At 36.1% G+C, this 25,905-nt stretch overlaps 1 protein-coding gene across 2 annotated transcripts in view; it reads right to left on the bottom strand.

Moving 5' to 3' along the window:
• The window catches only part of KDM7A (lysine demethylase 7A), a 69,420-nt gene that overhangs the window by 19,189 nt on the left and 24,326 nt on the right, over positions 1-25,905 (bottom strand). For both annotated transcript variants that reach the window (XM_063320237.1, XM_063320228.1), the window contains exons 2-12: positions 22,551-22,636; positions 16,702-16,819; positions 15,727-15,887; positions 13,632-13,773; positions 13,178-13,364; positions 12,334-12,496; positions 8,907-8,994; positions 8,071-8,177; positions 5,554-5,645; positions 1,313-1,402; positions 222-431 (exon numbers count right to left, since the gene is read on the bottom strand). In XM_063320237.1, the coding sequence (XP_063176307.1) occupies positions 222-431; positions 1,313-1,402; positions 5,554-5,645; positions 8,071-8,177; positions 8,907-8,994; positions 12,334-12,496; positions 13,178-13,364; positions 13,632-13,773; positions 15,727-15,887; positions 16,702-16,819; positions 22,551-22,636 (1,444 nt within the window). The remainder of the gene's footprint in view (positions 1-221; positions 432-1,312; positions 1,403-5,553; positions 5,646-8,070; positions 8,178-8,906; positions 8,995-12,333; positions 12,497-13,177; positions 13,365-13,631; positions 13,774-15,726; positions 15,888-16,701; positions 16,820-22,550; positions 22,637-25,905) is intronic.

The raw sequence follows: 25,905 nt of genomic DNA, 5'->3' as shown, positions 1-25,905 counted from the left end.
AACCAAGAAGTTGAAGGAACCTCCACAAAAAAATTATCAAGGAAGAGAGAAATTCCTACCAGGAAAACTCAAAACAAAGAAACCAAACACAAATCTATCCGTGTCTCATATGACAAAGAGTAGTAGCCTGTATTCTTATACATGTTAAAAGCTTTTGCCTTTCAATAGAGACAAGAAATCTGTTCTGGTTTTGTTTTTCTTGCACATAACTTAATACTTGCCTCCTCCCACGGTGACATCTCCAGTCTTTTCAGTACCTCCCTGGTGTGGAGTTCCAGGATGTCCAGATTAGAAGGAGTTTTGGTAGCATGGTCTCGCAGTTTCCTCACCCTTCGTCTGGAGTGGTGAGGGGAAGTTGTTTCATGCGAAGACCGTGAAGTTGGACACACACCAAGAATTCCCTGAGTCTTAACTAGTTTGCTGTTTTCCTCCTTTAATTAAAAACACATATTTCAGAATAGTCTCAGAGGAATAAATCCACATACTTACATGCTGCTTCCCATTCATCTCATTAAATGTAAATTATAGAAATAAAATTGTTAAACCTTTTAGAGAAACACCACATATTTCCTACGGATTTGATGTATAAAGCTTAGTTCTACTGCACCTCTTTCCAATTTGGGGACTTTAAGCTCTCGCATAATAGTAGTGCTTAACTACCAAAAGTTACCACCAAAACATAAGGTTTTATTCATGAAGGCAGCATAGGGTAGACATGTACTGTACCCAACAGATCTCATTTCTCTTCAGTTCTAAGAACTGTTCTCTCCATATGCAAATGTGAGAATTTTTCAAGAATCAATGTTCATTAAGGATTAAAGGAGCCAAATTCCGGTACAGGAGGGGAAAATAGAAAGAAAAAAAAAACAACACCGACTATATAATAAAATAGCGACAAAACGTAAGAAAAAGAGCAAAAGAGATGACAACTGGACCAGAAATAACAAAAAACAGGGTAGGAGAATGGAATATGCACAGAATTTCAAATTAAAGTCTTTAACAGCATATTGGCAACATAATTTTAAGTAGCTATAAGTGAAAATATTTTAGAAATACTGACCTACAAATAATTTCACCATTAAAAAAATCTTTTTTAAAATACATATAACACCCTTGCTATACATTTTCTTTATCTGAAATACCCATAGCTTCCATATTCCCAACAGTTTTCCTTGATCTTCTATTATTAAATAAACGATAAATAAATTAAAAGGTGAATACAGTCAATCAGAAGCGTAACTACTATGGAATTCCCTTATTCAAAGACTTTTTTTTTTTCTGCAGGCTTATGTAGAGTTGCATCTTTTCTTACCTCTACAGAACGAATCACTTTTGAGAGCTCTTTTATTAGATGTCCAGGCCTAATGTTGTCTGGAATTTCAAAGGCATGTTCTGTTACAAGCTGTATGCAAAGGAGGAAGAAAAGATATTTAATTCATTTGTTTTGGATAAAAGAGGAAGTAATATGAAATAAACAAATTTACAGGGAAAACGTTTAAAAGGAAAAAAACAGACTAATTTCTGTAATAATGACTGCAAACTGCCAGGACAGATATACACACACACTGAAGCTTCCAGTCCAAGCTTTAGAAGGGAGCAGATACCCTTCAATGTCTCTAAGAATCCGAAGTAGGGGTAGTACAAAGCCATACTGACAACCACTAATTTCCCCCCACCCCACTCAGTACAGTAATCAGCTTATTTTTCCCTTTAGCATGGTCAGTATAGAGACACACTTCAGGAACTCAGAGTCATGACCTTCAAAATCTAAAGAGCAAATCAAGAATAATAATCGATAAACAAAATGCAGATTTTTACATATCTGCCTCACATTTCACTTTCAAAAATTACCTTCTTAGCTTATTTAAAGTCTAGTAGGTTAGAGAAAGCACTTAAAAAAAAAAATCATTCCCTATAAAAAAATTTAGGAAGCTGTAACAACTTATGTTCCTTTTAACCCTCTGAAACAGCATCAGAGAGTGATTTTCTGTACACCAATCTGAGTAAGTCCAAACACTCTGCAGTTAGATCTAGTAAAAAACATGTTTAATATTTCGTATGTACAGTTTAAATGTGCCTCAAACCGCTTTTAGTTAGAACTAAACAGACAAAACAGCACTCACGCATAGACCAGAACGACTGACATGAATTCTGGTATCCCCTTAATTGATTATTTAAATGGAAAAATATTCCACAAACACTTTCAGCTACCCACATTTCAAAAATGAGGTTCAGCAGCAACATTATTGCTAGAAGCAATTTGATACCATACGTGCATTTCATTGAACCTGGCTTGCTCGCAGTCATTAAAACAAACGCTCTCCCCGCCCACCCCCCAGAAAAAAAAAACAACATGGAGGTATAACTATGGTATAATCATTAATTTCAGTGCTGCTTTTATTTACCATTGTTCATTCTTTGAATGCACTACCTCTACATACTCAGACTTGAGAACACGGCGCCTCTGTCACTAAACTGTGTAGTTTTTCCAGCAAGTTACTGGACATTTTAGGACCATTCAGTCCTTTCTACTTTAGGACTTCACTCTCCCAAAAGCCTTCCTGTCCATGAAGACTTCAAGAGGAAGTGACTGATGCAATCCTCTAAAACACTGACTTCAAAGTTTCTCTGGTTTAAAAACATTGAAAAGCCTTCCTAATGCAAACATACTTTATATCAGAAGCGTTATTTATTATGATTTATAGTAATTCTTTGAGCAAAGTAAGTTCCACCGGTAAGGTCACTTTTTTGTCACTATAAAATATATCTATTTACACCAAAGCTTTCTCAATTAAGCCGTGGCAGAGCAACTATTAAAAAAAAAATAATCCATCCAAGCAACTTAAATATGCTAACAAATTCAATTGGATATATAGCCTAACAGCCTGGCAGAAGAAAAGGATGGGCAGGAAATACAAACACCTACAGATGCCATGTCTGGAAAGTTATTGTTATTATTATTATTAAATAACTTGTTTTTAAGTTGTCTCTGCAAACTGTCTCTTGGAAAAGGAACAGAACTGAGGAATTCTCTTGTACTAGGGAGAACAGTAGCAACAAAACGGCCTAAGTATGTCAGATGTAAATCGCAGGTAAAGAAAATAATGAAAAAAAGCTATGATTCATTCACGAGCTTCAAGAAACGGTTTTGTAAATGTTGGAAATATACAGAGGAAACATAAACTTGTCTTAAATCAAGAGATACAGATGAAAAAAGTCGTATAGGTAAATAAATCCACCCACCTTCGCAAACTAGCATCACAATAAAGTATATCAATATTTAACAACACACACAAAAAATAAAGATAAAATAAAAATAATAAACCCCACAACCCTCCCTCCTTACAAAAAACCCTGGTTTTCTCTTTTAAAACAGATATTCATATATTTTTTAAAAAATACAGAACAGTTGCCCAAAATAATCTTACTGGTACATGAATCAAACACCTGAAAAACTGAATCTGAGACTTGTTGCGTATGCAAGCTGGAAGGAAGCCAGAGCTAAAATCCAAGAGCTCAGGCGACTGGATAGGTCATCATTGTTATTGTGTGTATCAACTAACCTGCAGACTGATGATCTGCACCAAAGTAATCAGAGGACGCATATACTGATAAAAGCCTTGAACAAAATTAATTCAAATCAAGACATGAAAACTAAAATAATTTTAGTAGCACTCAAACTCTATTTTCAGCATCTTGTAATTTTTGGCAGTTTTTAAATTTTGTGGACATGAAGATACCACTGCCCTGCTGCAGATGACTTTGAAATTCTCCAGTGAGTAGTTCAAAACAACGCACTAAGATAATTCACATATGTCTTGAAAAGGCATACTCCATGATACAAATGTGAAACCTCATGAGTCGGCTTCTCATTGATGGACTATTTGTTTGTCATTTCTTTCTCAGAATCGGTCTGAAATCTCCAGCATAAGCAGATCGTATAGCAATGTACAAAGCTCCTCCTGCCTTCAGCTGCATACAACTAAATCCTATCATGCACGTGGCCTGCTGCAAAGAAAAGATCACAGCTCATTTATGAAGTAGTAGCTGGAAAAGATGAATGCAAGGTACAAAACACGATAGCTGGTGGACAGTAGACAACATTGTGACTAGATCACTGATACTGTGTACTTTCCTCACAGAAGCCTCTGTTCAGCCAGTGGTTTGGCAATGCTCACAAGTCTCATTAATAAGCACTCAGAATGCAGCATGTGCAATTAATTTTTTTTCCACAGAAAAGTGGGAAACATATCACATTCTAGATGAAGTATTAATCAAACTGCTTAATGAGTTACTAGACAGTACACAAATGCTACATTATGCTACAATAATCTAGAAAAGAGGAAATCCAATCCAATTTCAAATTAAAACAAGGACTTATGCAGGCTATATTTGTTCTCAGTTATCAGCAGTCTGATTACTCGGCTTGCTTATTATCCACACCACGGATGCAGATATAGCTTGGATTCACACATGGTTTAACAGGCACAACATCCTGTAAATATCGCTACGCTGCTCACCAGCTAGCATTGATCCAGAATGGCATAGACAAAGAGACACTGGAGAACCAACTCAGAGTTATTACAGATGGCCAGCAAAGGTTCACCTGGAATCAGTAACGACACATAGGCTGGACCCCAGCTGATTCCACACAAAGTAACCACCTCCGCGTTTGCACCTCATGTTCAGTTCCACAAAGCTCACTATGTTGGATGCAGCATTGTGCAAATTTCCTATCTGTTGTATAAGGAGTTCTCTTACAATGAGAACTTGTGGGCGAAAGACCAAACAGATCTCCAAGAGCCAGTTCAAGTCAGCATGGCCAGCAACAAACTAGAATTAATAAGCTCAGTCAGAACCAAACTGCCTGTCAGTGAACAGCGAACAGCTCCCAGAAGCACAGGTTCCAAGAGGCTTATTAGCTCAGGCACATGAAAAAACACATGGAGTTAGGCCAGATCCAGTGCCGTGCCAAAACAAATAAGCTTTCCTGGAGAGCAGAGCACCAGCAAAGCTAGCGTAGACAACACATTAATGATTTTACAAGAGTCACCCAATGTTCAGCAGGGGCAGTATTCAACTGAAGTGAATACTCTCATCTGAAGCTTAAACCGACTCTTCAGAAACACAAGCGTAACTGAAATGTGCTCTCCAAAGCATTGACATTAATGGAAAATGCTAAGTATCGGGGCATTCCATCCCTTCATTGCCTCAGACTAGAATGAATCAACTATATAAACAGATTTGTTAGAAAAAAGCCCTACCTTATCAGCTTATCCTCTAGCATTCTTATCCCATCCTGGGGTGAAGCAAGATTCTACTTCTATCAGCAGCAATACAAGAGCTTATTAATTGGTCTAAAAAGACTATCATCATCATAGAATATAAAATTGTCATGATGATTCTTCCCCAGATCAGCAGTACATATTCTCTGTACAGTCTTTCAGTACTCAACTAACCAATAAAAATAATCTTTAAAAGGGCACAGACCTTGACTTACTTTAAATCAAAACACAGCTCATCAAAATAGCGAAGAAAATCACTTATACTTACTTCTTTTTTCATCCATAATTTTAAAGCAGTAAGTAAAGCCTTCACTCCTTGCACTAAATAGCTTGGAGGCTGGAAACCATCTTCCCTCAGTTCTAAAAAGGATACAGATACCAATTAGAAACACACTAACAGTGAAAACAATAGGATGATACCTACCCATTAGCCAATAAAGTTGCCATTATGCAACAGCACAAAAAAGGAAAAATTGTGCAAACAAACAAAACAATGACATCCTGTATTTATGTGCATACTGTAACACAATAAAACAACCAACGCGACCGTAAAGTGATTACATAAAATCTTTTTTTTTTGACTTATTTATGGGTGAATTTGGGATAGCTTACATCATACTAAAGGTCAATTAGAACAAAACAGACCTATAATACAGGACAAGAGAAAATATTTGAAGGGAGAAATCACTTCTATTTCATTCAGAAATATTTTAGTCAAAGCAGACCAGAAGGATGTGGGAAGTACCTCTAAATTAGAATCCCTATTGCTTATTCCCATACATATAGCAAATCGTTCGCACTAGCACACTTTCACTGCCCAAACATTTTCTGTCACCCTTCCAAATATCACAGTTCTCCCTCACACAGTTTACATCTTTTTTCCTCCCAAAATCAAAGGGTATGGGGGGGTGGAAATCACTCTGCTACAGAAGCTGCTCCTCTTAAGAAAGATGGTGCAGCGACTGCAATTCCTTTTCAATTTTCAATTTTCCCTTTTCCTTCACGGGAGAAAAAAAGAAGGGAAAAGGCAAATTCTCCATAAAGAGTCAAAAGTAGATTGCAACCTCTCCCCATGATCCTGACAAATATTTCCACTTGTCAATAGCAAATCAACCAGGTCTGATGTCAGAAAAAGGGAAGTTCTGGTACTAAACAGCCATTCCTCCTTCCAAGATGCCTCCTACTTGTTAAAAGGTACTAGCTGCCCACTAGCTGACTCAGTTGATTTTTTGAGAACACAGAGCAGCATCACAAACTGGATTTTTTAGTTGCAATAGACAAGACTGACCGCGTGACCTGAGAGTAATCAAAATTAATGAGTATTAGGTAGGTGAACAAATTACCTATTCTGAAGCCCCAGGAACTATAAAGAAAAATAGTTTAGGTAAATGCCACAACACTTATAGTATCATAAAACTCTTCTTGCCAATGAAAAGACAAACCCAAATGTTTATGACCCTGTTATCATTTTATAAAAAGAACCAAGAAGATACATTGCGCTGATTTTGCTTACTGACCTGAATTTCACATGAAGTACTGCTAACAACCACACACTCAACATTTTACATGCTGGTCATTACCACTACCTTTCACAACTGAATTGGTATCATTCCGCCATGGAAACCTCAATTTTTATTTTTTATGATAGGCTTATAGATCATAGCATTGTTCTGAAACAAAGTATCTGATAATCCATAGATTAAAAATAACATGAGAATAAGCTTCATACCCGTCCCCTAAGATACAAGTCACAAGAGGCTCCTAGTCTATGTACTCAAGGAGTCAGGGGATAAAAAGGGGAGGGGGAATGGACCCGGGACATGACTCATAGTTAGATGAATGGTTTAGAAACATATATCCCACTGATTTTCCAGGAGGAATACAGCTCCTATGTCTTCTGACGAGTTTATAAATTTTAAATATGCAGGTATGAGACCAACCAAAGCAAGCTTTCAAGAAAAAAAATACTTTTTGGAAGGAAAAAAATTTCTGCAAGTTTGTTTTAATTGGTAAGATTTCTGAGTTGCTTTAGGTTCATCCAGAAACTTTAAATGCCCATTCAGGAAACAAGCTCGTAGGAACTGATGCATCTTTCCTACAAAAGCCCTCACAGGCACCTTTCCCTTCACAGGAAGGAGTAGAAGACAACAGGTAGTTTGACTGACAAGGCCAAAGAAAATTGCAGAACTGCAAGAAAACTTCTTCATTGAGCTGTAAAGCCACCAAGAAGAAACCCACAGACAGAAGTCCGTGGGATCATTTAGAGAGTCATCTACTGAAAGAAAGAGAGAAAGGCTACCAAAAGATACTTGAAGATCCTAACTGATATGGAAGAAGCGTGAGTGAAAAACTGATGCCATTGAAATAAGTTTCCTATCTTCCTTAACAATGTCTTTTCAGATAACGACAAATTAATCCTATTTGGCTGGCAGAATAATTGCACTGTGCCAGGATCTCAGATACTCTGTCTTGATACCTGCATCACCAAGTGCACTAAGATTTCTGCACAGCACAAGTTACCCTATAAACCTCTAATCACCTAAGTAGTTTTAAGAAATATCATTTACTAAAACCAAGAATTGCTGGATCTAGAACTGTCACAGTGCAGCATTCACTAAAATCTGGTTAAAAAAATAATATAACTTTTCCAAAAAAGGAATTCAAGTCTGGTTTTCCAGCTTAAAAAGTTTCCTCTGTTCACACACAGCAGTATAATTTTCTCCATTATCAATTGAAAAAGAAAAAGCAGATACATGTACATCTCTTAAAAGAAAACAAGGATTACCTTTCAATGTTTCCAGTAAGTTTTTGGCCACAAACCAACAGATGGCTTCAAAGAAAGGAAATTTGAAAAGATCTGGGGTTTTTAGCCTCTTCTCCATTTCGTAACACCTGAATAAATAGAAACATCACAAAATGTGAATACTTTCATTATCAAATTCATTATTCAACTATCTAATCATTCAAATTGACACAATGTCCAAAATAAAATAAAATAACCATGGCCATGATAAATAAAAGAAGTCAAGTACCACATAGTTAAATCCCAACAAGACCACAGACAAGACTGAACTCTGGTCTCATCCAGGCTCTGACCTTATCAAGTTTGACTGCGGCACTTCTAAGAATAAAGTTGGACTTCATAAAACTAGGATACAAACCCAATGTGTGATCTTTTAACAGATGGAATTTTATCAGGATTCCACTGTAATAAATAAAAACAATATGTTTAGAAGACAGCTCCACATCTTGGACAAAAACTAAATACAGCTGCCCTTAGAGCAATGCTGACTTGAGGACGCTCATTTCAACTGTGTCGCACACCTGGGCTTGCTCAGTTTTGTTTCACTTGCTTATACTAATCTCCAAAGTAGAGTTGTTCTTTCTTTTTTTTTTTCCTTTATTGACTTAAATTCTTGCATACCCTTCATTTTGCTTTTGAAACAAACTTTGCAGAAATGAAATAAGAGTACGTGCTTGATACAGTCTAACTGAAAATGACACTATTGTCTGTTTGAGAGCCTGTACCGATTTGATCCTGGTTAAGAGCACGAAGAAAAATATCTATTAAAAGAATATCCTACTTACTGAGGAAAAGGTATAGAAAGAGCTGAGACTAACCTGAGCTGCATGCCAATATTGAGGTTGTGCAAAAAGTTTCCTCCAAAAGCCATACAATCCTGAGATGTGAGCACAGCGTGAATCCAGCCTGAAATGACAAGATTCTGAAACTTAATACATACATTTAAGTTATTCTAAGACTGTTTTTAAATACATATGTACGGAAAAATGCTGTACCTGGAAACAAAAAAGAAAAAGAATTGTATTCTGTGCTGGGAACAAGTAAACTAAATTTTAACAACGTGTAAATTACAGTGTTTCAGAAATCTAGTGTAACTGTAGTTTTCTAAAGGAGTTAAGACTAATACATTTTTTAATGGGGGAGAGGGGGAATCCAAGACTGCCAGCAATTTGTCAAGTAAACATTCCCAGAAGTCTTCTCTCCAATCAACAAGAATAAGCAGGTCAGGAGAGGAAAAACATATTGAACAAAAGGTAAAGTCATAACAATAATACAGAAATTATATCACTTTCAATATTTACATGTTGTTTACAGTAACTGAGCTGTTTGTACTACATAAAAAAGTCATTTAGCAACACTGAAGTTTCTCAAATAGGAATTCAGAAGTAGTTCCATTAATTATTCTAAATACAGTCATCCTAATTCCAGTGAAATTATGATCAGTTTAAAGCCTATTATTATCCTTGTAAACTCCACTATTCGACATGGCAAAGCATGATCAACGTTATGCTATCAATCTAGCTGATTACTACTGGATAATTTCAAGTACACAAAAAAAACCTATGATATTAGATTCCTACCTTTAAAATTCATGCAGTGCAGCTTTAATGTAAATAAACTACAAATAAAGTTTCTTCTTTTAATTTTTTTTTTCTGATTTTGCATGCATACTGGTGATTTTTCGACAAACGATGAGTTGGCCACATTTGCAGATTACTTTATGATTTGACTGACTGCAGGCCTGCACTGTGTACAAACACAGGAAGATGCCCAACTTGAGGCGAGATCAGACCAAATCACAAGCAACTATATATTGCAAACTACCATTACATCAATGCCCTAATTCATAAGAACAACCAGTTCTAGTTCTCGCTGTACCACACGTAAAAAGACCTGAAACCTAGCAATGATGTTGACAGCAGCATGCCTACTATGTAGCCTGGGAAGGAAGGAAGTTACAGAATGATACATGGTATAAGAGAATGTAGAATACAATAGTACATGCAACCTAAGGGGTTTTTTTAATTAATATTGCACGTGGTTCAGTATTATTTCTGTTCTTTGAGAACTGCAGTGCAATGAAGATTGTCTTGTATTACCAGTTGCATTTGTTAACATGGTTTCAATTTTTCACTCATCATCATCATCACAGTTCATAATACTCCTGACTCTCCAAGGAATACATGCAGTTCAATCCTCCAAACACACATCTCCCTAGACACTGACAAAACCAACAACAAAGCCCCCTCACTGTTACATCAAACCCAAGGATTTTTATGGCATACCTGCATCAACTCAGGGATTTCTTTTTTTTTTACGTTCCTGCTTGCTATTTTCATGGTGTAGTTCTGATCAAGGTCTATGTATCAAGGCAAGAAAATCTGGTGTAGACCACACAGAATATCTTGAATAATATTTAAATAACTCTCAAGAGCCTCCCAACAGGTGCTACTCATCTACATTCAAGATTAATTTTAAATCAACTCTGAACATATTTCAGAGATTATAAAATAATTATAACATCCACTAGCATCAGTGCAAGCAGGAACAGCAAAAGTGCTTTTCATTATTAAAGCCTTTTTATTTTTTTTAAAAAAGGTTTTTATTAAAGCCTTTAAACAGTGTCACATAATTTCCCATTTTTTAAACACCTGTCTTGAAACCTAGTTTAATTTATTGGTTCGTACACTATACTCCATCATATGTATATGAATATGTATGTGTGTATATACACACTCACATGTGTATACACACATTTACATTAAAAAGTACCATTTCATGTGTACACACACACAAATACATGTATACATTAGAAATTATCACTTTGTGATACTTTCCTTTTTGATTACATTAGAGTAAGAGCTCAGATTTAGCTGATTACTTGGGAAGCAGTAACTGTTTTCAAAGATCTCCGGGTCGCAAAGTTCTTCATGCTGTAATTCTGCATTCTTTGTTCAGAGATGAATGATCTTATATGTAGATAAACAGAGAATCAACATCATCTCTTGACAAAAATATATGGTTTTAAAAAGCTCTGGGTGTTCAGGAACATTATGTGAATATACAGCTCCTTACCACGTAGTATTTATTCTGCACAAGCAATGAACTAGAACAGTAAACACTGAACCTCACAGGTAGAGAACTGAGCTATAAGAAAAATGTAGTAGTCTGTCTAGGAAGTCTATGACAGAATAAGGTACTAGAACATAATCTTCAAGGCTTATTCCAGGAGTAGAATTCTGCACCATTTTTTTTTCTCCATGTATTTAAAGCTTCCTTCCAAAAAAAAAAAAAAAAAAAAAAAGGGAAGATAGTACCCAACACAAATCTTTAATAATAGAAAGTATTTATATGGATGGGCTGGATAAGTGAAAATACAAGAAATTATCTGGCACTCGCTTTATTGGCAAAATATGGTTTGATTTATTAAAGACTTCTAAGTTTATAGTATTTGTGAGTTCAGGGGGTGCTTTTTTAAATAGGTAAGTTTAATTTTCATGGTGTTTCTTGTGTCTTAAAAATGTCTCGTAATTTATCAGATGCTACTAGGTGACAGCTACAAGAGATGTTGTTAAAGAAAATCAGAAAAGACCATGCCACTACATCATTTTTAAAGGAAGCTGATGAAATGAATTTATGAACTCCACAGTTTCATAAACTATATCTACAAATATCCTTTTCTTTTTAATAAAATGAATTAACACATTAATTCAATTATATATCCTTCAATTTTATTTAGGAACACTTTCATTTTGATTCAGACAGTCTCCACCACAGTTTAGATTTCCTGCTGACAGAAAAAAAACACCCACCCAACTTTTATTTTTAATCCTCTAGCCTACAGCATAAGATTTTTGTGTCATGTTTTTTGTAGTAATTTTGCTTAGTAGGTTTTAAAAATTCAAAGCTGCAAAACCAAAATTTTTAAGGTAAGATAAGAATTCAGTCTGGATATCTATCAAATGGTGAACAATATGTGTTCTGCGAATTGGAACTACTTGCCTGATATCCAAATTAAGCTTTAATTTGTTGTCTTATAAGTGAGTAATAAACACCCTTTCTTTCCTGATAACTGTTATTACTGTCAGGCAACCTAAAAAGCTAATTACTTGTTTTGAAAATCCAAATTTCTATATTTTTTCTATTATTTTTTCTTACCCAAAATTTTAGGAGAAAACAAATGTTGATAGCACAATCCTGCATGATTAAACACGCTAAGTCCTAGTAGTAAGGGGGAAATCTTACCTGTTGGAACAAATAAAGTGTGTCCTTGCTTCACAACACATTTGTAACATTTGTCAACTTTGTCCCCAAAATATACTTCGCTCTGGGTGACAGATGAACTCCAAGATTCATACAGAGCCAAATTTTCATCAGTGGGCTTAATCAAATAGAAGATCTTCTCACCCTATTAAACAAAGATATCAAATAAATAAATCAATCAGTGTCCTCCTGGAGACATACTACAACCTCTGTGTCATTCCTAATCAAGTATCAGATTGATCTAAATGTTAAGTATTTCGTATTTCCACTACAGAGCGTTGCGGCTTCCTAGCCCCTGTGTTTCACAACTGTAGTTGACCAAAAATCTTAGTCAATAGTCCACCAACCAGTTGGTGTCTTATCATGTAAAAGAAGTAAACAAACAAAAACTTTTCATTGAAGTATAAAAAATTCCAGCTTTTATAAACAATTTATGGACAAGTGCACACATGCTAAATGAGAAAACAAGATGAAACCACTTTGCTTCTTCTATGATGTATATACATGGTCAAAGTTTGTGAGAAGAATAAAAAGTTGAGTATGTCAATGATTTTCATTCAATTCAATTTTTTATACTAAAACCTCACTATATGACCTACCAGTCTACTAAAATGATCAGTCAACCAATTATAGCCTAGAAGAAGTCACCAAGAGCATTCTAAAATAAAAACATAAAAATGCAACACCAACAATCAGTAATTCACTTTCAATCTCTTCCCCCGGCTTTTTAAGCACAAAATTTCAAACAAGTGATAACGCCATGGCAGAAAGCTACACACTGAATAAACTTTGTTTCACACAGTCATAAATCAAGAAGCCTACATACCCAGAGAACATGGTACCAAACTGATGTTCCTCCAAAATCGATATGAAAATCAGTATAGCTGTCCTGGACACCCATCAAGCAATACTTCTGAACAAAAGGCTTAGGGAAGACAGAATCATCTGGCCAGTAATTTTCCACCCATGAAAGCTTTCTGGCAATATCTGGTACTTCGACTAATTCAGACATCCTTTTAAAACAAACAAACAAGAACCATAAGTATAATCAAGAGTAAGAATACCTCTTTTTAAATGACAGCTTTAAATTTTTGATTCCTGATAAGTTATTACTTATGAATTAGCAAAAATGTTTTATACCCACATTACATCACAGTAGCTGTCTACATAAAATATGCAGCCTCCTATCTTTCCCATTATAGACATTATATTCCTACACATAACAGTTCAACTTAGTGAAAATCATTTCCTACATTCAAGGAATTTAAGTCAATACTCACTTTGTGTCTGAGAATTCCAGGCTGATCACATTCAATACTTTTGGTCGGTCAGGATTTGTGAAATATTTAATATAATTATGGAGCTTCATTTTACTGTCTGCTTGTCTTGCTACATCTATTACATCTATCACTTTGTCACCACCTGTGAAAAACAGGATGACTTTCTTAAACCTTTTGCAGATAAAAACAGCCCATTAAGGTGTTTAAAAGATATTCAACTTTATTTCAGCCTTTATCAAAACATTTCTGCACAAGAACTCCACTACTGTCAGTATTCTCTTGTAATCGAGACAGCTCAGTATAAAACAACTTTTTATTAGGTCTAACTTTAATCGCTATAATCAGCTAAGAACAGAACTGAAAACACTCTAAAAATAAATTCTCTTTCCTGTGGTTAACCATAAAGAAAAAGCAGTATAGAATGACAGCAACTGGTTTAAAAACAAAATTGGGTTTGTGGCTGCAACTGGAAAGACTAGCACAGAGAAAGTTATCATGGCAGATCTATTCCTCACTCTTCCTATTAATCATCACCACAGCACTTGAATGTTTAACAAAAGGACCACTGAGAATTCTTTACAAATAATAAATCCTACTACTCACAGCTTGTAATTCTGAGCAAACTGCACTAAACTTGTGCCATAATTGGTAAGTCTTTTAACATGAAAAACTAAGCAGGTAATCCTTCACAAACATTTTACAAGCCCACCCGCACCCTCCTTACATACATGCATAACTTTTAAGTACACAGTAATTTTGTTGCATAATTGTCATGAATGTGCTTCATTTCTGAAGACAACAAGGAATGGTTTACATATCATGTATTTTAAAGTGATACACCTGTAGAACTAGACATGCAAGAAACAACTTTTAGGCAAGAGAAAGGACTAACAACAACATTGTAACAGTAATTGTTTATGTGTTCATTTAGTTATACAAGGGTCAAATTTGACAATTAATTTTGGAATGCTGAAATATATCTAGATGTACATTATAAACATCATTACTTTAAAATTGCAAGTTATTATCTTCTTGATAAATTCCAGTTGGAATAGTATTTATTCTGTTTTCTTATTTTTAATTTCAATAACAGAAAGGTAAATCTGTGGCATTCCAAATTTTTTCCTAAATTGGAGAACCTAGCAGGTCAAAATATACATATGAGAATGAGAAGACCAAGTTTCTGTCCAAATCTGAAGAGATGGTATTCCAAAAGGAAAGGCTCAGAAGTATCAAAATGATAATTACACTGTAAAGCTGAACACATTTCTGCTTATAACCATCATAATGGTAACAACATTCCACATACTACATATTTCCTCTGTTCTGGTGCTATTGTAAAACGCTAACGAATGGAAAACCTACTTTCAGCACATATCATTATATTCAGTCATCACAAGAACACAGGCAAGGCCATATACAGACTTCTCAACTGTACTATATGTTACAGGAAATGTCATGCTGCGATCGGCTCAGCCTCTATTTCTCTGTACTGGACACTTACATGATGTTGAAACAATTGCAGACCGTTAAAGAGATCTGATCAGAAAGAAATAAATGGTCGTTGGGAAGCTCTAGCTCTCCCACCAAAGGAAGCCAAGGTGGGAAATTTTCCAGGAAGAAACATTTAATTCAGAAATGCCAATTTACTGAGCTCAAAACATTAAGTTTTGCAATATCCTAACCAATGATTAAACTTTATTGATCATAAGAGTGATTCATTCAATTCCCACAAAGAGAGCAATCTCAAAAGTCATTATATTTTACTGGTTTACAACACATAGCAGAAAAATACCCCAGCATTTCATGTTTAGCTGGCACCAAAATTTACACGTTTGTAAGTTGAAAAGTAAGGCTGTACTCCTACCACATATCTACCATATATTAAAGCAAAAACAAAACCAAAACAAAAAGTAATTAAAAAACCACCACCCCCACCCTCCCCCCAAAAAATTTAATTTTACTCTCTGCTAGCCTTCTGGTTAGAAGTAATTCAATTTAGAATATATATTTAGCACCCTGGAAGTTCTTATAATCATGCAAATAGTTATTTTACAGACAGGATCATTTGTAAGTACTCCAGAGTGACTCTTACCCACATAGCGTTCCACATCTAAAACAGAGAAAGTTGGTGGAGGAAGTCTGAGCCCCAGACCATCTAACTTAGGAACCATAATAGGAACATCAAACCCATGTTTCTCCAAGTATCTTTGTGTCAGCTGGCTTCCATGCATTTTCAAAATGACTTCATCAGCACTGGTGGAAAGAAATAATGGAATATTAGAGGAAAAGCATCCTCCAAGCACCACTGAAAAAATAAGTATTTCACAGTTTGGAGGAGGACCAGATGGAAATGGCTACATTGGAATCCAAAAGAAGTGAACCCAGTACTATTGTATTAAGCATTTAACCAAGAGACAAAGAAAACAGCCCAAACTACCAAGCAAATATTTACTTTCACGCATAATCTGGGAACTCACAGTCTTTCTATATGACTGAACACAGTAATTTAAGAGGATGGAGAAAAGGAATTCTCATAGGCAGCTCAGGATGGAAGTAAAACCATGTTTCTCCACTTCACTCTAAAGCTCTCAAGAATGGATAGTCTACCAGCTCATAGGGATAGACTACTAGCTCATATGAATGTTCTATGTTATTCAGAATTAAACTGAGGACTATTCCGGGGCTAGAGGAATAAATAGACAATATTCTGACAGATCAGGCACAAAAAAGAAAAACAAAACACAACCACTTGTGCTACTGCCCCCACTCCCTCACAAAAACAAACAAGCAAAACCCCAAATACCCAAAACTCCCACACCACCCTGCAGCAGTCCCGACAAGACAATATATTCCAGTACAAAACTGAACAGAAGAAGCTACTGCATGAAAAGGCAAATGCATCCATTTGAAACAGCGATGGGGCAGGGGGGGATTCTAACGGAGGAGGAAGTCATCCTTGACCTTCGTTTTCTGAAACAGAGAAATGCTAGTCACCTCCTCCAAGACACACTCAGCCAACAACGTTTCTCTATTCTTTTCACTGAAATGCATAAGTAAGCTTTTGTACCTTGGGAAAGAGCGAGCCCGCAGCTGTTTAACGAAGGTCCGTGTTCCAGCCTGCACCGGTTTGGAGCCATCATCCAACTCTGTGTAGTCATGTCTGTGCCAGTTCCTCCTCTTTTTCACTGTAAATTTCAGAATTAAACTTTGAATTAGTTAAATCAGATGGCTCAGATTAGCAGTCATCCCATCAGTGAGCCAGACATGCCTCCACCACATTACTATGATGAACAAACCTTATTGCTTATGCAGGTGACACTACCTATCTGCAACAAACAAAATCTTCAGGACACCTGACAGTAATCTTCTATACTTCTACAGCTCCTTCTATGTGAGAACCTCAGTGCACATTATACACAACAATTTAACACTCCATATCCAGTGCAGCACAAGTAAAGAGCAGTAGCATGAAAGTTGTCCAAATCTAAAAAGTCAGCAACAAAACTAGAAATAGGATTTTAAGTTCCTCAAGCTCAGACTTTTTTTTTTTTTAATAAAAAGAATCATATCTCTTCAAGATCCACAGACTTCATTTTATGTACTAACACAGAATTAACAGAACCTAATCCCATTGTGCTATCTCACCATATCAGCATACACATATCCAGCCTGATAATATTACTACTATTCACTAACATATGCCGTTTGAGACCAACCCACCTTTCTTTTATCCATTGCTTATGTCTCTGTAACAGTTTCGGGCGTAAACTGTTTTGGGCAGGTGTTATCTTTACTACGCAAGCACAACACATATAACACAAACATTGCACCCCGAAAGAATCAATTTCTGAGATGTTCAAAACTTTAATGCACTGTTACAACATATGAATAAAGAACAAAGGATAAATTAATGTTCTACTACAATTTCAAGAATCTGAAACTCAATTGCATTTTTAACAATTCCCTATACTTAAAGGGCCGAGGAAAATGAAAAAATAGACACTCATAAAAACTGTTATTTTGGTCTCCCCATGACAAATGACAGATACAGAAATGAGAAAAAACACACCTATTTTCACAGAACCATAGAATGGTTTAGTTTGAAAGGAACCTTAAAGATCACCTAGTTCAACCTCCCTGCCATGGGCAAGGACATCTTTCACTAGACCAGGTTGCTCAAAGCCCCATCCAGCCTGACCTTGAACACTTTCAGTGATGAGGTTCTCTGGGCAACTAGTGAGACCAGATCTATAATTTAATTAATAGTAAGCAGAAACTTAGTTACATCTGCTGAGGAAACCACAGAAGAGGGAAAAGCTATTGTTACTTGTCAACACAAATGGTGTTTTACAGGCATATACAAAGCAGCCTGCAATGCAAATACAACACCCAGCTAAGCAACTGTATTAATACAAATTTGAACTTTAGGAAAGAGCTCATCCTTAAATTTACCAAAGTCATGATGCACCCAAAATCTAAAAAAACTACCAGCATTACTGAAAACACAGCTAACAGTAACAGGAAGCTAAGGATTTCAGATGAAAAAAAAAAAAAAAAAGAGTAGCTTCTAAAAAGGAAAAAAAATGCCGCTTCTCCAGAAAAAACAGTTGGTTATATAGGAATAACTGACATCTTATAGTCATTACACATAAGAGGTAAATGATTCCTATTGATAATCTGTTTCCTACAGAAGTGACAAAATGTAGCCTTTAGAAGACATTTAAGAGAATAAACCAACATTTATAGCTATTTGCTAACCTGAAAACCAGTGCTGAAGAGCCTGCTTAATGAGCCAACTATCCAAATACAGTAAAACTTCATGAATAATGAAGCCAGGTTTATTAAGTTTTCAAAGCTATTTTCTCAATCATAAATAATAATACAAGAAATTAGTGGCTAATACTAATTTGCAACAGCGTAGTTTCTCATAAATTCACTGCTGTTATAACAACTCATTAAAATTGTAAGACGATGCATCTGCTTAAGAGATTTTACAGCACAAAACCGACTTTTAAAAAGCTGCCTTTACAACACTTAAGAACTATAACTTAATGTCATTCTTTTGCTTTACTTAGTACTTGGCAATGTACATCATCCTTCTACAGGTAAGAGAAACCTGGAGAACAGAAAACAGCAATGAAAAGTTTTTCCGCTTATATATATATCTCTTAATGCTAGGGCTTTTATAACCCCTTAAGACATTACAATAACCGTTGCAAGAAAAATAATTTAACTGAATGGATCCTCACGCTCAAATTAAAACAAAAAAAACCTAAACAACTTCATAAGTTGAAATGCACATATAACACCTCCCCCACCCAATCACTCCAAACTACTGGAAGCAACTAGTATTCACCCTTGCTGGTCCTGAAAACTGAGGCACAACCCACTACGACAACCCTAAAAATACACACACTAAAAATACACTAGACTAGGGGGATTGAGAAAAGGAAAGGAGTGTGATGGAAGTTTTCATGAAAACTAAGCAGAAAGCTAATTTTAAATTACATTCCTTATGCACTCAAAACAATGGGCCAATAACTGTACCTACTTTAGGCAAACACTATTCCCTGCCTTCTCACACTACTAGTCTGTTTGCCTCAGAGGTCACATGCTAGACTTCAAATGGGGACCATCAAGAGGTATACATCTGGACAATGAGCCTCAGGTCTTGGAAGTGGTCCTTTAGGTGGTTCCCAGTGACCAAAAAGGCAAGAGAAATGTTAGCATAGGAAGACTGAAAAAATTTTGAGAAGCATACAGTGAATCATAGAATACCACTTCTAAGGCTTGGTACATCATCCCAAATTGTCAGCTCAGATCAAACACCGCCATTACTACCACAGTCAAAGGAAAAAAAAAAAAAAAACAAAAAAAAAACACAAACACAAAAACACAACCAACCAGGCAGGAGAGTATTTACCAAATTTGAGAAGGTAAAACCAGATCAAGAACATAATGTCCTGACAACCACAGTCTTGTTAACGTTTATTGTACCTCATGCTCTCTTTAAGCTCTGGATTCTAGAGTCTGGTGACAAATCTGATTCCCAGCATTCATGCAGATAGAGCATTTTCAGACTTAAGGATCACCGAGAAAACTTTGAAAATAGCGAAGTATAATATGAAGACTCTAAACCAAATAAGCTAAGAAAACTCCATAGTCTATTGCTATTTTTTAATAATGCCCTTTTTTAAATTATTTAGGATTTTAGAATTATTTAGCATTTTACAGACGTCTGCTTACTAGAGTTCTTGTAAAATTGTTGTTCTTCCAAATAAAGAAGAGGATTTATTTTGTTTGAAATATAAGAAGAAATTGATAGGTTAATTTGATCTTCACATCTACTATGAAGTAGCTTTCTTTTCATTATTGGAACTTTTACATAACTGATTTTGTAGGATACTGTCTTGGTTCCAGCAGGGATAGGGTTACTTTTCACAAGGAGCTGGGACCAGACACAGCCAGGACCTAAACCAGCCAAAAGGGCTCAGGATATAGCTGGAATCGTTGCTCATTGCTGCTCTTGCTCGTTGCTCGGGAGCAGGCTGAGCTTTCCAGGTCCTGGTTGGTGAGCAGTTGTACATTAATCGTGTTTTGCAATTTCTTTTTCAGTTTTGTTGTTGATGATGTTTTCCCCTTTCCTTTGCTATTCTGTTAAACTGCCTTTATCTCAACCCATGAGTTTTGCCTTGCTCTTCCAATTCTCTCCCCATCCTGCAGGAGGGGAAGGTTGCGTGGGGCGGGGCCGGGGGGGAGTGGGGGCAAATGGCTGCCTAGTAGTATGTGTTTCTTGTATATTTTTAGTTAATTTTTTGCACTACATGATTTGATTAGACGGGATTATATACACAAGTGCCTGCTGAAATCACAGATATACTTGCCCTCTTAAATCAAACAGATGAATTTTTGTCTCTTTCAAAATTCTTTTAGAAGCAGGTATTTTAGAATACAAAGCTGTAAATAAAAATGCTTTTTTTTTTTTCTTACATACATAATTTCATATGATTGAAGCTCTCTGGAGCATTGCTGCAACACTTGGAAGTCATGAGACATTATCAGTCTCTCTAAACACTAAAGGTAAGTAGAGCCCAAACCGCAAACCATCACAGATTTGATTCTGACAGCTTAGCTGAGGAAAATTAATAAAATTACAGGTGAAGACATATTTCAACATATCACCTCAGCTTGGGTTGATAAGTGACATGTCTGAAGCTTCTACTAAATCTAGATGATCTACTTACTTGAGGCAATATAAAGTAATAAGGATAATTTTTACCATAGATTCTTGGTTTTCTGAAAAGACTTCCAACACAAAAATCATTGTTATCTCACTGTCAAATTGCTGCAGGTGAGACAGAGCTCGCATTAGAGCTAGCAGACTCCTCATTACAGGCAAGGTTATCACAGGCATCATGGTGAAGCATACTAGTTCTCACAAATGAAGAAAAGAAGTTTTCAAATTTACTAGCTTATTATTTTGAAAATCTGATATGATCCCACTCTGCTCCTCCTCCTAGTCCCTCTATTTCACATAAAAACCAGTCAGAAAGTGGGTAAAGAAATGGCAGTTATTTCTATTCTGATTTACAGGAGTGACATGCAGATTTTTAACTGAAAATGACAACTGGAATACTAAAAACTACAAGCATGTAAAACAGCATTTATCTTACCTTTTAGCCCCTAACATAAAAGTAGCTAACCCTGAATTCATACTATACAAGACACATATCATGCAACATACATTACATCAGTAATTACATACATCAGTAAGTGATGCTTTATGACTTTGTTCATATTCCAGAAGACCACCAGAGAGAGTGCAATGGTTTTAAACTTATTTCTAAATGGTAAAGTAAATTCAGCTTTGAAAAGATTCTAGATCTTAAGTCACTGATGACTATAAATCATTATGTGGTCTTCAAGGGGGAAAAAAAATAGGGAAAAAAAAAGAAAAAAAAAAAAGACCAACATTAGAAAACACAAATGACCATGACTTAGTGCTTGGAGGTTAAAGACACACAGTGCATATAAACATTTCTCAGGTCTGAACACAGAAACTTAATTCATTGTTGGAAAGGTGAAATTCATTTTTACTTTGTTTCCTTTTGGGAACAGAAATCATGGGGAAAATCTAGGGAGGTGGACAAAGCAGTATCCCTTCAGTAGTTCCTGAAACACAAAACCTGTTTTCTTCAGAATTGCTATGTTATCATCTTTCCACTGCAGATCACTACAGCACATTTATCTACTGAAAGGAGGACCAAAGAAGAGGTCTCTCTTGCTACTCTGTTTCACAGTCTCTTCTGGCAACCCATAAAATTGCATGAGGAACTTGGTGGAAACTTGTTCATAAATCAGAAACCTGAAATTCAGAGCTGTGTAACTCTCAAGGACATAAATAGAAAAAAAAAAAAACCAACAAACACACCAAAACCCACAGGAAGTTCATATTCCAGATTTCACTGGACTGTCGTGGCATATAGCTACAATGATCAAGAAAGGTACAACTGCTAACTCATACGTTTTTGCAAAGTTGCCTTCCTAGGCAAATATAGGAACCCTAAGCCATCTTTTGAATTTCCTTTTTTTTTTTTAAATGAGAATTCCCTAATTTTAATTCTCTCACTCTCTGTCAAGTCCAGATTGTTTTCTTTTAGCTCTGTGCACTTTGATTTCTCTAATCAAAGCGGTGGTTTTTATCTTATTATATCTGCATCTCCAGATCAAGGAACCTTTCAGGATGGGTTTGGTTTGTGGGTTTTTTTATCAGCTCAGACTTAGTCATGTAGAACGAGTACCTTCTAAATAATCAAACTCATCTTGAATGTTCTTCTGAACAGTCTTTTTCAATTGTACATGGAGAGAAAACAGACTGAAAGTGTAAAATAAAAAATTTTAATAACCCATACTTACTTAGAGAAGGTCCATGCAGAATTGCACAGTTGGGACAATGGTATAGATCAATGTCAACAGCATGGTGCTCCTCTACCCCAACACAGCTGTAATAATATTTTTAAAATGTTAATGAGAATACATGCAAGATTTATTTTTCAAGCTAAAAAAAAAAAAAACACAAAAAAAAGCTTGAAGTCTTTACTAGAACATGCTTACTCTACAAAGTGTAATACCAAATTATCTCAACTGCTGGGTGGACACATAAGTTTTGAGTAATAATTTGTTTATCACTGAACAAAGAATGCCATTTAAAAAGAAACCAAACACAACCAAACAAGGAACAACTCATAAAAAGAAAATAAGAATCAATTTTCCTTAAAAATGAGTCCACAATATACACCATTACCCCTCATCCCCCCAAAGAGCTTTGATCCTAATTACAGGAAACAGTTTATGTAAAATCATTCAAGCAACTTTCCTTATAAAAGTTATGATTTAAAAAAAAAAATCTGAAGTCTATGTGCTGTCAATTTAGAGAGGACATCATGGATTTTTTCTTGTTTTTTTCTTTCCATTTTCTTCTGCAAAAAGAACATAACAGACTCCTACCCCCAAGACAAATCAATGCAGAATACTTTCATATTCTTCCTGAAATCTTTATATACTACTAGTACTAGCTATGCAAGTTACACAAGTAACCAAACAAATCACTTTGTAGAAGTGTTTTTGTTTTAAAATAACAACAAGTATTTCAAAGAGCACTCGAGAGATGTAACATTTTCCCGGTCCACATTTTTTCCCTGATAAAACAGTCGAAGTGGGATTAAGTTGAAGATCTTTGTAACAGTACTGACAAAACATCTACATTGCTGTATATCTAAATAACAATTCTAAAGCCAAAATGAAGTACATTTTCTTAGAAGTTGAAACACGAGAGGTTAATTGGAGAACTTGAACACTACTCCGTTCAGGTAACCCGTTTCATATTAAAAGTGTAATGACAGCTTAAACACCGAAGCTTTGAAATGACCCAGCTACAAGAAGTCTTTTCCCTAGCAGCCTAGTGCCAAAACCGCTGACACGCTCCAGTAAGTGTCAGTACGTGCTGCCAGAACAATATACTAAACAGTCTAGCATTCAGAGCACACCAATGAGCACATAAAATCTGAAACTGAAGAGCACCTCCCATGTAACTATCAACAAGAATTACACTGTTGTGAATTCTCTGTAAACAGATTCAAGCTGGTTCTTCTACTTCGCCATTCACTACATACCACATGAAATTTAAAAATTATATCACTTTTTTATATACATACTATTTTAAAATCTAAACACAAAACTCAGCTGCCACAGTTCATCACAATTCTTGCAATATTTAGTATCTGTTTTAAGACCCCAACTACACAGATTGTTACTACATGAAAAGTCAGCTGACATAAACAAAAAGGAAGGCAGAAGCAGTCTTTAAAAATGCATGTCCCTTTTCCTTCTGCTTGTGTTCCCTCTCTTTTTATAGAATAGATGAGTGACTCATAATTCTATGTATTATAAGAAAACTTTTTAAAAATGTACATTCTAAAAGCCCCAAATGAGAAGACCGATTTTATACATCCTCAGGAATCCCATTATAGAATCATAGAATGGTTTGGGTTGGAAGGGACCTTAAAGATCATCTAGTTCCACCCTGGTTCCACTAGACCAGGCTGCTCAAAGCCCCATCCAGCCTCCCCTTGAACACTTCCAGGGATGGTGCATCCACAACTTCTCTGGGCAACCTGTTCCAGTGTCTCACCACCCTCACAGTAAAGAATTTTTTCCTAATATCTAATCTAAATCTCCCCTCGTTCAATTTAAAACCGTTATCCCTTGTCCTATCACTACACTCCCTGATAAAGAGTCCCTCCCCATCTTTCCTGTAGGCCCCCTTTAGGTACTGGAAGGCTGCTATAAGGTCTCCCTGGAGCCTTCTCTTCTCCAGGCTGAACAACCCCACCTCTCTCAGCCTGTCCTCACAGGAGAGGTGCTCCAGCCTTCTGATCATTTACACGACCCTCCTCTGGACTCACTTCAACAGGTCCATGTCCTTCTTATGTTGAGGGCTTCCAGAGCTGGATGCAGTACTCCAGGTGGGGTCTCATGAGAGCGGAGTTAGAGGGGCAGAATCACCTCTCGACCTGCTGGCCACAGTTCTTTTGATGCAGCCCAGGATGTGGTTACCTAAATTTCTGATTTTTGAGCAGCTGAAGATATTTATGTTGGAATGTATCTTGATAAAGTTAGCACAATTATTCAATGAAACGCAGCACTCCATGGAAAACTTCACTTATTCCCTTTCATTTTTCTTGGTGTTTATCTGATACATCCATCATCACCCCAATCAGATTATCCTGATGACTAACAGTAAGAACTTTGTACCAAAGTATAGTAAAAGTACCTCCAAGCTTTGAACAGTTGTTTGTCATGTTCTGTTTAAGACTGTTAATTTTATTGTCTCTTGTAGAATGTTACAGATAACAGAATTTCTCCTTTATTTCCAAGATCAGTATTAAACTCCTTCTCAGACTTGATTAATTCCATAACCTTTCTTGAAGGCACATGGGGCTTTGTGTACACAGACCACAGGCGACATTGGAATGGTATTAGAGTAGCTGGAACAGTTATTCAATAAAGAAAGCAAACATTTTTGGTCTACTATTTAGAATCTAAACTGAGAACTAACTGGAACGGCAAAACACTAACTGGGAGATACTGGAAGTGCATCTATTAGCAGATACCTGACTGATACAAAGAGCAAATGAGGCGCCAGCACCTGCAAGAACAAGCATTGCCAAGGATGCCACAGAGCACATCAATCACACACAGCACCATTACAAGTCACTTTGCTTTCTCCAACATATACAGATGAATCTGACATTAATCATTCTGGCTACTAGCGAGCAATCAATTACTGTGGTAAAGTGCAACTTCAGACCTCAAGCATCAAAGCAAGGTCACCAAGAGGTAACAGAGAGCCTGGAAAGCATTAACATACTCAAACACAGTAACACTCCCAATTCACTGATGTTTTCCTGAATGAAATATCATTATTATCCTTCACCTCACCATCCATTTGGGTTGAAATGTTTTTAGTATATATTATCTAGTTTCTGAATTGTTCATCTCCTGCAGGGAGGCTGTAGACTAATCCTCAGAAATGGTGAAAAGTTCATGGTATTACCAAAAAATAAAAAAAATTATAACAATAATTTTAAAAAGAACTGTAGAAGGCTATGCAAAAATGCATCTCTAATTCTGTTCATGAAGGTGGAAGGCCTGAACAGACCCAATTTTACTTGAAATGGTTCTAGAAGCAGTGGCAAAGTAGAAAAATTTA

This window comes from Chroicocephalus ridibundus, chromosome 1, assembly GCF_963924245.1.
Source record: "Chroicocephalus ridibundus chromosome 1, bChrRid1.1, whole genome shotgun sequence".
NCBI lineage: Eukaryota > Metazoa > Chordata > Aves > Charadriiformes > Laridae > Chroicocephalus > Chroicocephalus ridibundus.
Note: the sequence above shows the minus strand (reverse complement) of the source record. Positions and strands in the feature narration are given on the sequence as shown.